This window comes from Antedon mediterranea, chromosome 1, assembly GCF_964355755.1.
Source record: "Antedon mediterranea chromosome 1, ecAntMedi1.1, whole genome shotgun sequence".
Classification (NCBI taxonomy): Eukaryota; Metazoa; Echinodermata; class Crinoidea; order Comatulida; family Antedonidae; genus Antedon; species Antedon mediterranea.
In genome coordinates this window covers 39,034,621-39,047,346 of record NC_092670.1, presented here as the reverse complement: position 1 = coordinate 39,047,346, position 12,726 = coordinate 39,034,621, and the positions used below count along the sequence as shown (strand labels likewise).

Here is a 12,726-nt window from a genome sequence, read left to right as displayed (position 1 = left end):
AAGATACTACTAGATACTTACTCTATTAGCTGGTTTTTAGAAGTAGTTTAAAAGCTTCATTTTGATATCTCCGACCTCCAACTCCTGACCCCAACCGCTTCTCGGGGGTGGTTCAAATACAGTTTAAAACCTTCCCAGTACAATTCCAATTTATAGGGTATGTGTATGTATGTGGTGGTATTAAACAATTTGTAGAAGAAACAAATGTATAAACTTAATTCTAAAGCTCTGTCTACACTATCAAACTAGTTTGACAAAAAAAGTTTGATGTGCCCAAAAGATATGTTTGTCACATAAAGTTTGATAGTGTAGACAAAGATTTACAGTATATAGATTAAAACAACAATATCAACGCTATTATAAAATAAACACTATTTTATATTTAATTTCGTCATAGAATCCTGTCAACATTGTATATACCAATTAATTAGTTAATAATAAGTTATTTTTTATTTATTATTTCATTTAGTTGATGACGAGGAGCCTCAAGTAGAATACTGTCCTGATGACATCACTGAAACCATACTATCATCATCTGGTTCAAGTACAACAGTGACTTGGACTACTCCAGTTTATTCAGACAATTCTGGTGCAGACATATCCATAAATTCTAATGTCAGTCCAGGCGATGTGTTTAATAGTGGCACCGCAACAGTTGTGTATTCGGCGTCTGACAACTTTGGAAATACTAACACTGAATGTAGATTTGAAGTCCAAATAGTTGGTATGTTGGAAATCATTTTATTTTACTATTATTATTATGACATTATTACTCTGTATCATTTTTTAGAAATTATATTATGTATATTATAAAATGTTTTTGCAAACGAACTTACAGCACAGAATTCAACATACCTTAAGTTCGTTTAAAATCATTTTATATTTTTACCGTATGAACTTTCATTCGAATATATTATTATTTTAAAAAGAGAAAATATTAAAATTATATTTGAATTAAAAGAACAGATACTTAATTTAGATCCAGAGGAACTAATATACCATGAAATCTAAAGCATATACATTTAGATCCAAAATTAAATATTGTTTACTGTTTTTAATTATTTTTGATTCATTTTATTTATAATTTTGTGTTTTTTTTTTTATATAGTTGATGATCCACCAGAGGTATTTGGCTGCTCATCCAATCTTGTGCATGACACTGATGCAGGGGAAGCGACCGCCATGGTAACATGGAGTGAGCCTGTGTTCCAAGATGCCATTGATGGTCCTGTAACAGCTAATTTGGTGGTGGGCTCATCACCAGGCTCTAATTTTCCTATTGGGGTCACAGACATTGTGTATACTGCGGTAGATACTGGCCTAAATTCAGTAAATTGTGAATTTACTATAACAGTAAATGGTTAGTTTTTATTTTATTGTTTTTTTTTTACTTCTCATCTAAAAGTAACTGGAAGTATAGTTTAAATTAATTTTATTTGTAGACTAAATTAATTTTATTGACAAATGTTTATGAACTTTTAAAAATATATCTGAGGGGTAGCTGACTCATTTGGTGATTTTGCTTAAGCTGCCCCTGCCCAGAATGTTTTCATATCTGTTTGAACGAAACGAATAATATATGCATAAACGGTTTTTAAGTACAGCAGTATATACAAACAAACAAACATACATGTTCTTTTCTTTAAGTAATATTCTACATTCTGTGTAATTTCTACTTTATTTATACAGTACTGCATATTCATTATTTTATTGCGAAAAACAAATTGGTTGTGGCTATATTAACTTTGCCACTGTCGACCACATTGACTACAGTATTTCTATTTTGTTAAGATAACGAGATGCCAGTGTTTGATTTCACTCCATCAAATCCAGTAACTGCTGGTGTGTATGGGGCAACGTCAACGGTTGTAGACTGGCCAGAGCCAACGGTTTCAGACAATTCCAATGTAGCTCCTACTTTAACACTAGAAGGAGGTACTAATGGTGGGAGCTTCAATATTGGAACAACATCACTCATTTATACTGCTACAGATGGCAGCGGAAACCAGGCTACTTTTGAGTTTGATGTTATAGTAATCGGTAAGGAAGAGAGGGTGTATAATAACTAAGTCAACTCTCCCAATACCGGACACCTTTGGGCTGGCCTAATATGTCAGGTTTTCTGGAAAGTCTGGCATTTGGAATGTGATTTTATTGGTAAAAATGAATTTGGGAAGTTTTGGACTTCAAGAAAAGTCTGGTTTGGGAGAGTTTTCCGGTTTTAGAGAGCCCGGTATTTAGAGAGTTGACTGTGTTTGATTCTGCTAAATTGTTGCAGAGATTTCTTGAAGGAGGAAAATAAGAACAACTGACAGAGAAGAAAAATTTACATATGATTTGTATAATAAAAAGTAGTAATATTGTACATATCTAAATCAATATTGTTTTTGTCTACTTCGTCTTAGTAACGGAAGATACGGAAGCCCCTACGTTTGACTTTTGTCCATCTACGGTGCAAGGAAATAACGACGCAGGCAGCAACTTAGGCACTGTATCATGGGAAGCGCCAACAGCATCCGACAATTTGGCATCGGAAGTTACCATAACTCCAGACATGACTTCCGGATCTTTTGAAATCGGCGTATCAATGGTAACATTTACGGCAACGGATGGCGTGAACATGGCGACTTGTGTTCTCACAGTTACTATAATAGGTATTTAATAAAAAAATGTTATTTTTTGTATTGTAATACTTAAAGATACTTAAAGATGTATTGTCCTCCAATAACATGAAAAAAGAAGATTAATAAAATTGGACTTTAAATAGGCCATTTTGCAGTTTTCATAAAGTTATTCACTTTTGTAAAAAAAAAATATATTATTTCACTATAAAAATACAAACGAAACGGTTAATTTTAACCAAAAACTCAGTATATGACGAAGAAGTATTGTATGAGAAGAAGTATTTTTTGCTTAAAATTACATTTTATTCAAGTAAATAATACTTTTTTCAATCCAGTTTTTGGTCAAAGTGACTATTATGTGACAATAAAATGAATGAGTTTTTTTTCAGGAAACAATATATCTTTAATACTTTGTCATAGTTCAAATAATATTATATGATATTTTCTTCTGCTTTTCAAAGATAATGAGGATCCTGTTCTTAGCAATGAATGTCCAAGCGCTCAAACTGTTTACGTTCTAAATGACCAAAGTCAAGCTCTTGTCACATGGAACACTCCAACATTCACTGACAATAGTGGAGAGGATGTGACAGTTACAGAACCAAATGTTCTATCTGGAGAGCAGTATTCAGTGGGTGCATTAGATGTCACTTACACGGCAATGGACGCCGCTGGAAATTCACTATCTTGCAGTTTTGTTGTCACCATTGAGGTCGCTGCAGGTTTGTACTTTTCCACAATATCAAACGCAAACTGGAAATAAATAATTGCATTTGAAATGCGTCTATTTTTCTTTCATAATGAATCATTGATCTATACTGTTCATTGATCTGCTTCTTTATGTGTTATTATCCTCTTGTACTTCACAGTGGAAAGGAGTTTACATTTTGAAAATAGGTGTAAAAGTAATATACTCTAAAGCTCTGTGTACACTATCAAACTTTCTGTGACAAAAAAATGTGATGTACTCATATATAGATATGATGATGATGATCACTACCATATTTGGGATTATCACTACCATCTTTGGGCACATCACACTTTTTTGTCAAAGTAGTAGAGCTTAAAAACTGATATGATTTTCTCATTATAATTCTACAAATTCTTTTTTTCATTTAAACATACAGATACAACAGAGAATACAGGAACAGTTTCTATGGTGTCTGTTGGCGGCATTGAGGCTTCCTCTGCAAATGTCAACGTGGAAACACTTCTTCAAGATGTAAGTAAGAGAGCAGAGTGCTCACTTTTTACTTAATCGTAGCATCACTGCCATAACACGTTGCTACTCGTAAATGACTGATTCTTCGTAAAGGTTTCAACACAGTATATTAGGTAGAACCACATAAATAAAATAAAAAAATGTACTTTTTATTACAGCACAGTTTTATCATTTTATTGATGATAATGGCAATATAATTAATGATTTCTTTGTAAACAAAAAAGGTTGATACACTCAACACACTGAAACATGCATGTAGTGGTTCGTGACTTAAAGCTGGCGTATCCAATTGGCCGATTGATGCAGCCGTGATGGAACACGTTGGCGTTGACAGTCTAATAAGTCTTGGTTATTTTCTTGTTATATTTCTAGATCGATGATCTATTTAGAGGAAGTACAATCGCCGACTCCTTTGTAGGAATCGAACAAGTGACGTACAATAATGGCGTGTTGGATTTTACACTGCATACTACGACTGATTCAAGCTTGACAGCCTCCGCCATTGAAGATGCATTCTATGCGTTATTAAACGGGGCATCATTTGATACGATGAACACAATCACAGCGGACACATTCTTTATAGGTAAGTACAAATTTAATGAGGTAATGAAGCTTGATTCCCACGCAACGCAAGGACGTAAACGTAACGCAAGCATGTTGACTAATGACAAGCAACAATTTGAATAATCTATCACTTTTGATTGTTCAACCTTTAACTAAATTAAGATTTAGTTTACGGCAATGATTTTGTGAATTGGGTTTTATGAATTTATACTACTGTACAATAGGTTGAAGCATTTTTTGCGTTTTTCGTACTATTAGTTGGGAAAGCCACTCGACAGTGCAGTGCTTTTGAACTGATCCACTTTTGGTTACCCGCAGGTGCTGATAGTACTTTTGTTCTGTTTTGTTAAATGATGCCGTACCTTGTTTATGATTTTTGTATGTTACCTGGAAATTGAATAAAATAAAATAAAAATAAAAATAAGAAGCAGATTAAAGCTCTGTCCACACTATCAAACTGTATGTGTCAACAAAATTTGATGTGCCCATATATGGACATGATGATGTCTTATCACTACCATATTTGGGCACATCACACTTTTTGTCAAACTTTGATAGTGTAGACAGAGCTTTATTACAGATGTTAATAAATTAATAAAAACAATAATACATTTTTCAGGTGATGGTGAATGTGCAACTAATCCTTGCCAAAATGAAGGCACGTGTACACGCACACGGACATCTTACACATGTGCGTGTGTGACTGGTTACGAAGGGACCAACTGCGAAACAGGTATGTAGTTTTTGAGAAATAAATGACTCAATAAATGACTCAAACATTTTTTTTTATTTGCACACTACACACTGTTCCATGATGAACAATCAATCATCAGGTGCTTCGAGTAAAGAATAATATTAAGTGAATTCATATCAAAAGACTATGGTATGCCAAAGATGACAAAAATGCCATCTCATAGGAAAAATAAGCATGTCAAATAAAAATAGATATTGATGATACTGTCAAATTTATTGATGAAATATTTATAGAATTGCTGTAATTGGACCCTAAGCGTGTCAAATAAAAGTATTGATACTGTTGAATTTATTGATAAAATGTTTATAAAAATGCTGTCATAGGAACATAAGTATGTCAAATAACAATAATACTGTTGAATTTATTGATAAAATGTTTATCTTAATATACATATAGATACTAATGAGTGCAGTGATTCTACTATCTGCACTGGAGGTGCAGTCTGTACAAATCTTGTAGGTAGTTATAGCTGTGACTGTCCATATGGCTCAGCTAAAGTTGGAGGCTCTGATACTTGTACAGGTACGTTTACATCAGCCACATTACTGATTGTCATACTTACTATTTGACAGCTTTTGACTAGTGTGTTAAATGGCTGAGTGGTTAAGGCAGGGGTGCCGTTTACCGTACCTAAAGAGCCAACAATATCGGTATGGGTTCGAGGCCAACTCGCTCCTAGTTCTGGTGGTGGAACAAGTCTTCTCAGATAAAGACTATAAACCATAGGTCCAGTGTACACAGTTATAACCTATGTGTACTTCATAGAATTCAGTTCATCATTCGAGACGAGTAGGAATTTGCCCTGGTGAACTGGTTCACAAAAAATCCCAGTTTCATTGGTAATCCTTGGCCACGTGTGCCTAAAGACATAAGAATTGTGTCCTCTATTCCCCATTACTTATTACTATTTTGCTAATATTAGATTGTTACATCGATAATCATTATTAACAAATTATTAATTTTGTCTTATTTTCAGAGCAAGTTACTTTTAATGGTGCTTTCACATTAGAAGAGTATGATGGTGACATTGCAACTTTCACCTCTGACCTCGAAGACCCAACTTCTGATGCATACATATATCTTAGAGATAAGATAATAGAAGCTGTAAGTTTTATCCTTGTTGTATAGAGAAGAAAATGGAACAGTCCAGAAAAATCGCCTCACCTCTTGAACATTTTTCTGCTAGTCACCCTTGAATAAAAATAGAACAGTCCAGACACATGTACATATTTGCATTCCATGCAGTATAGCACTTTGGTTTAATTACTGTAAATCATTTCTCATTAAAAGAAAGATTTAGTTTTAAGAAGATGTTATAAGTGTGATTGTAAACGCTATTGGTAACAATACTAACATAAACCAATGTAAATTATTTTTTAGCTTGCGCCATTTTTTAGTGGAATCGATAACTACGTAACGATCCAAATTGTAAACTTTGCATCAGGAAGTATCATCGTTGAATACGGAGTTCTCTTTGAAATTGATTCATCAGCAAACGCCGACATGTTGGACACGATGTTTATTAATAACGTTAACGGCAGTGGACATATCACCGGTTCATCTCTTGTTCTAGATCTTAATTCCATCCAATCATTCGCAGGTAATACATTATATTATTCTACTGTGGCATTGCTGAATCAAATGAGGTACTTTAGTTCAATTCTAAGTCTTCCTCTATAATCTCACAAATTAAAACAGCATCCATACCTAAAGCTCTGTCTACACTATCGAACTTTATGGGACAAAGTAATGGGATGTGCTCGTATATGATGATGTCATATCAGGCCTACCTCCTTAATCTACCAGTCTATTTCGTGAGATCCCTACCTGTATAGACTCTACATATGCCATTATTCCCAATATGGAAACCCCTCAAAAGGAAAATGGAATAGTCCAGGCAAAGAATTAAATGAGAGTGAATTGAGCTAAAGTCTTAAGCTCTGTCTACACTATCAAACTTTATGTGAAAAAAAATGTGATGTGCCCAAATATGGTAGTGATGCGACGTCGTCATGTCCATATATGGGCACATCACACTTTTTTTTATCAAACTAGTTTGATAGTATTGACAGAGCTTTATAGGGATACTTCTATGAAAATAACGTAAATATAAATGGTTAAACAAAACATGTTCCTTTCTTTTTATCAGAGGTGTGTCCTACCGATTACTGCAAGAATGGAGGTACATGTGAAACAAGCTCTGTAACATTTGAAAGTGAATGCAGGTATGAACCATGCTTTGATACACTAGTAGGATAGAATAGACAGATGCCTTTTTCACTCGAGCTCCTGTGAATACTGTTCTGGCGAGCTCTCCTCATATGGAGTGCTGGAGAATGGAGCGGTGTAAACGGTTCCTTTGCTTTTCTTCCTTTTTTTGTTATCTTAGGATATTTTATGGATCATTTTTGTGTGTAAAGCGCTTAGAAACATTGTACTAGGCGCTATATAAGACTACCATTATTATTAGTAGTAGTACATGAGTATTTGATTAGTTATTAGTCTGAGGAGTTAATGATTAAAATTGTAACCTTAAATTTTAATTAGTTAAATGATGTAACATGAATTTCTGTTTCTCTTTTTGATATGGTTATTGTATAGTTTTTTATATATGTATTATATTGTATATTCTGCATTGGACTATCGGCCCATTGTTTTCTCTTTGGCATTTTTTTGGGGGGGGTTTTTTTTGCTCAATTTTTAATAAATAAATTCTAAACACTTTATAAACTTTACAGTTGTACAGATGGATGGAGTGGTACAACTTGTGAGGACAAGTCTGGACTTGAAACGTGGCAGATTGCGGCGATAGCATCCGGCGCAGGATTCCTAGTCTTATTACTCGTCATCATAGCGGGAGTGTGCTGTTGTTGTTTCCTCGGTGTAGGACCCCAACACATGTACGATGAAGAGTTCCACATCAGAGATAGTTACCGTCATCCACCAAATAAAGATAGACTTTATGATAATTATTACAACAACGAGAACTTTCATCCAGAACGAGGATTCAATGATATCGAAAACGATACAATTTACGATAATCGTGGCGGGAGGTTCTACCACGACGGGATACCCGAAACACATTTCTCGCGTCCATTCATCGCATCTGGAGATGAACTTTCTGTAAGTTGTTTTTTTTGTTTTTTTCATTAATGAGCATTTTATCGTAAATTATTTGAATTTATTTATTTTTAATAATGGTAACATTGTTCTTGTATGTTTTTTACCACAGGATCCAAGGTATTCACCACGTATGTGAAGTCTTCCTTCTCACTAAGGTAAATACTATGCAAATACTATTTTTTTAAATTAACATAAACCTTTAAACTTGCTCCAGCACTACTTAGAAAGTCCCAACACAGTGGTGTAACGGCTATGAGCGCTCACTTGCTAAACCCAGGGGCCCTGGATCTTATGGGGGACCCTGAGCAGTGTCCAGACGAAAAAACAGGCATTAAAATATGTCGAAAAACGCTAAAAACACCTGAGGCCTCCTGCATTGGAGGGCCACTGGGGGTCCCTAAGCCAGGGGCCTCTGCATTATGCCACTGTCCCAACAATTTGGTTAAGTTGGTCGGTACCATCCCAAGTATTAGGTACTATGACTAATAATGGTCCGTCATTACATTTAAGGTTGTGGGATAAAATCTCATACTCTACACTTTTCATTGCATATACTCTTTATTTTTACATTTGAAAATATTGTAATCATGTAGCTATTATTCTATGTGTATTTCATATTTTTGTTAGAATAAATCGATAAAAATTTATATGATTTCTTTTATTTCAGATTATTATTTTGAATATTAAACTATACATTGGAACGTAAAGTGCATTAAACAAATCAAGATTCACTTACAACCTTCTGCCAATTTATGAGCGGTAAGGGTAAGCAGAAAACCATGTAGCTTGTACCACATAGAATCTGTATCTAGATTGGAAACCGACCATCAGATCCGCATTGTGTTTAAATGGTCATAAGAAATAACATAGATTTTGATTTGTGTTACCGCTCATCGGTGTAAATTGGCCTAAAGCTCTGTCTACACTGTGACAAAAAAAATGTGATGTGCCAATATATTGACATGATGATGTCAGATTACTACCATATTTGGGCACAACACACATTTTTTGTCAAACTAGTTTAAAAGTGTAGACAGATCTTTAAAAAGTATATTTAAAACCCTATTACATAAAGCAACGTTTATTTTAATACATTATTTTATATTTATTTAACAAAATGCAATTATTTATCTGCTGTAGTACAAGTGCTTGCCGAAGTTTTATTATGATATCAAATACTAAAAAGGAAATTATTAAAAATGTAGTATTTTATTATTTTGAAGTTATTTCTCAGGAATTTTAACTAAACCATTACAAATAATGTTTTAGCCTTTTCTTTATCCTATAATTTATTTTATTTGGTTTGGTTACATCGTTGAACCATGGACCCTATTTTTATACCTCCATGTATGAACTATATCTAAAATTTTTCAAGTTAAATTATGTCAAGAAAATTCTTGTTTCTCGGCAGTCAAACTGCACTCCAAAAATGAACTACAATGTTAAATGACCTTTTCCACCTCACCAGCCTCGTTATACAGTATAATAACTTAGCTTTTCCACTTGTAATTTTACACAAAATATGTTCTTATTTTTATGATTTTTATAATACAAACATTATTTTTGTAGTAGGCTGGACCTACAACAGAGCAAATATTTTGATACATTATTAAATATCTCAACATCACTATTTAACTGTTACTCTATTGTAATAAACCTATCACAAACAGGTTGATTGTTATTAAATATTAGAAACATTGAATTGACGAAATAGCAGAGGTTAGCAGTAGAGGAAAAATGTATTGTATCAATTTATACAGGGTTTAAATTGAAGTTATTTATTTTAATATAGAACATTTCCTAATGTTTAATATTTTTATGGAAAATAATCATGTTTATTCGTAAACCGGTAGTATAAAATAGACTACAGTTGTTGTATTCCAGCCGTGCTAATAGTACAAATACTCAGTGTAAAAACTGTTTAAAATAGTCCATGAATTAAATTAAATATCTTGAATGATAATGGTGTGTACATTTACAAGTTAAAATAGCAAATTACTAAAATCAATAACAGATATAACAGTAAATGCACTAAATAGGTATAAATTGAAAGGCGTGGATAAACTTTTAACCGCCCAGTGATATAATAGAAATTAATTTATTAACAGTTACATGAGAAAAATTAGTTTTAGCTGTGATTCAACTACTGGGACTACTAAACAGCCTTGGAACAATATCCATGAGTTTACGCACCCATACTACAGAGATCAAATTATCTTGTATATTATATTGAAGTGTATTACCTCACAAGGCAGGATACCAAAGAGATACTTTATATAAATGTACTGACGTAGAGACACGGCTGTTGTCTAGGTTACCTTTTTTCGTCTCCATATGTTAACAAAATAATTAAACTACAATAGATAAGATTTTTCAATTGTATTCATATATAATCAAAATTAGAACATATTTTTATTTAAACTATTGAATAATTAGAAATGAACAAACTTATATGTACTATTTTTATTACAAATTATTTTTATACATATTTACTGTAGGGATGTAATATATACAGTAAGAAACATAAAGTTAAAGATTTATTAGATAGTTAAATTATTCATAAAAAAAAGGTTGTGTTATTTTTTTAGATTAAAGTTTTATAAAAATATATATATATATATTGTTTGGTATTTTGGTTTACAATTCTAAAGAAAAGACAAATATACCTGGATGTTTTTAGGAAAATGGCCGATGGCTTTTAAAATTCTATTATGCGATAATATTGCTACGTATAGACATAGTAAGCAGTAAATAGTTACTATGGCTCTATGAGATGATAACACAATATATGGGCATATATGGCAATATTATCGCATAGTTCTTGAATTGAAAAAAGTGGATATTTTAGTAGCCATTTTTCGGAAAAAAAATCCATGTAAAAAAAAGACCCCTTTTATTTTTCGACAAAACTACTTACTATGGCTCTATAAGATGATATAAAGCACAATATACCCATATTATTGTATAATAATTGAATTTTAAAAAGGTTATATTTTGGGCATTTTTCGAACAAATTCCTGTACTGTAGTATAGGGATTTTTTTCATCAATGTATAGGGATTTTTTCCAAAAATGGCAAAATTTACACCCTTTTATTTTTAGACAAAACTCGTTACTATGGCTCTATAAGATGATATAAAGCACAATATACCCATATTATTGTATAATAATTGAATTTTAAAAAGGTTATATTTTGGGCATTTTTCGAACAAATTCCTGTACTATATTATAGGGATTTTTTCCCAAAAATGGCAAAATTTAGACCTTGTTTTTCGACAAAACTAGTTACTATGGCTCTATAAGATGATACAAAGCAATATATAGCCATATTATCGTATAATAATTGAATTTTAAACAGGTTATATTTTGGGCATTTTTCGAACAAATTCCTGTACTGTAGTATAGGGATTTTTTCCCAAAATGGCAAAATTTAGACCCTTTTATTTTTGGACAAAACTAGTTACTATGGCTCTATAAGATGATATAAAGCAATATATAGCCATATTATCGTATAATAATTGAATTTTAAAAAGGTTATATTTTGGGTATTTTTCGAAAAAAATCCTGTACTATTAACTCAACTGCATAAAGCAAAGTTTTGTGATAATCAACAAAACGTGTTCTTGTTTTAGCTCTTCACGTGCGTAGATAATATTATTTTGTATAGCACAATAAACATGCGCAGAGGCGACTAATGGGTTCTGCGCATGTTAATTGTTCTATAGTAACCAGTTTTATCGAAAAATAAAACACAGAACCCATTATCGAAAAATAAAAAGGTCGAAAGTTGGCCACTTACTTTTGACATAAATGGTTACTATAGCATAATAAACATGCGCAGAGTCGACTAATGGGTTCTGCGCATGTTAATTGTGCTATAGTAACCAGTTTTATCGAAAATAAAAAGGTCGAAAATTTGCCATTTTTTGAAAAATCCCTGTACTATAGTACAGGAAAATTTTCGAAAAATGGCCGATTTTCGACCCTTTTATTTTTTGACATAAATGGTTACTATTGCATAATAAACATGCGCAGAGACGAATAATGGGTTCTGCGCATGTTAATTGTGCTATAGTAACCAGTTTTATCGAAAAATAAAAAGGTCGAAAGTTGGCCATTTACTTTTGACATAAATGGTTACTATAGCATAATAAACATGCGCAGAGTCGACTAATGGGTTCTGCGCATGTTAATTTTTTTTTTTTTTTTTTCGAAAATGTTTTTCATGTTTCTTGTATTTTTACTTTAATTTATTATGACTCTATAAGATGATGGTAACACAATATATGAGCATATATTAAAATTATGCGATAATATTGCCATATATTGTATTATCATCATCTTATAAAGCCATATGTATATGATAGTTATGTTAAAAAAATAAAAGGGTCGAAATTATTTTCGACCCTGTTAAATTTGTTTTAACTGGTTACTATGACT

The 12,726-nt window shown here is 32.5% G+C and overlaps 1 protein-coding gene across 1 annotated transcript in view; it reads left to right on the top strand.

Moving 5' to 3' along the window:
- The window catches only part of LOC140039647 (uncharacterized), a 47,676-nt gene extending 36,817 nt beyond the window's left edge, over nucleotides 1–10,859 (top strand). The window contains exons 55-69 of the mRNA XM_072085272.1: nucleotides 470–724; nucleotides 1,109–1,360; nucleotides 1,792–2,040; nucleotides 2,406–2,654; nucleotides 3,086–3,346; nucleotides 3,752–3,846; nucleotides 4,219–4,429; nucleotides 5,030–5,143; nucleotides 5,561–5,686; nucleotides 6,141–6,268; nucleotides 6,545–6,764; nucleotides 7,314–7,389; nucleotides 7,903–8,287; nucleotides 8,397–8,442; nucleotides 8,955–10,859. Of these exons, the coding sequence (XP_071941373.1) occupies nucleotides 470–724; nucleotides 1,109–1,360; nucleotides 1,792–2,040; nucleotides 2,406–2,654; nucleotides 3,086–3,346; nucleotides 3,752–3,846; nucleotides 4,219–4,429; nucleotides 5,030–5,143; nucleotides 5,561–5,686; nucleotides 6,141–6,268; nucleotides 6,545–6,764; nucleotides 7,314–7,389; nucleotides 7,903–8,287; nucleotides 8,397–8,423 (2,648 nt within the window). The 3' untranslated portion in view covers nucleotides 8,424–8,442; nucleotides 8,955–10,859. The remainder of the gene's footprint in view (nucleotides 1–469; nucleotides 725–1,108; nucleotides 1,361–1,791; nucleotides 2,041–2,405; nucleotides 2,655–3,085; nucleotides 3,347–3,751; nucleotides 3,847–4,218; nucleotides 4,430–5,029; nucleotides 5,144–5,560; nucleotides 5,687–6,140; nucleotides 6,269–6,544; nucleotides 6,765–7,313; nucleotides 7,390–7,902; nucleotides 8,288–8,396; nucleotides 8,443–8,954) is intronic.
- Nucleotides 10,860–12,726: the final 1,867 nt, after the last annotated feature.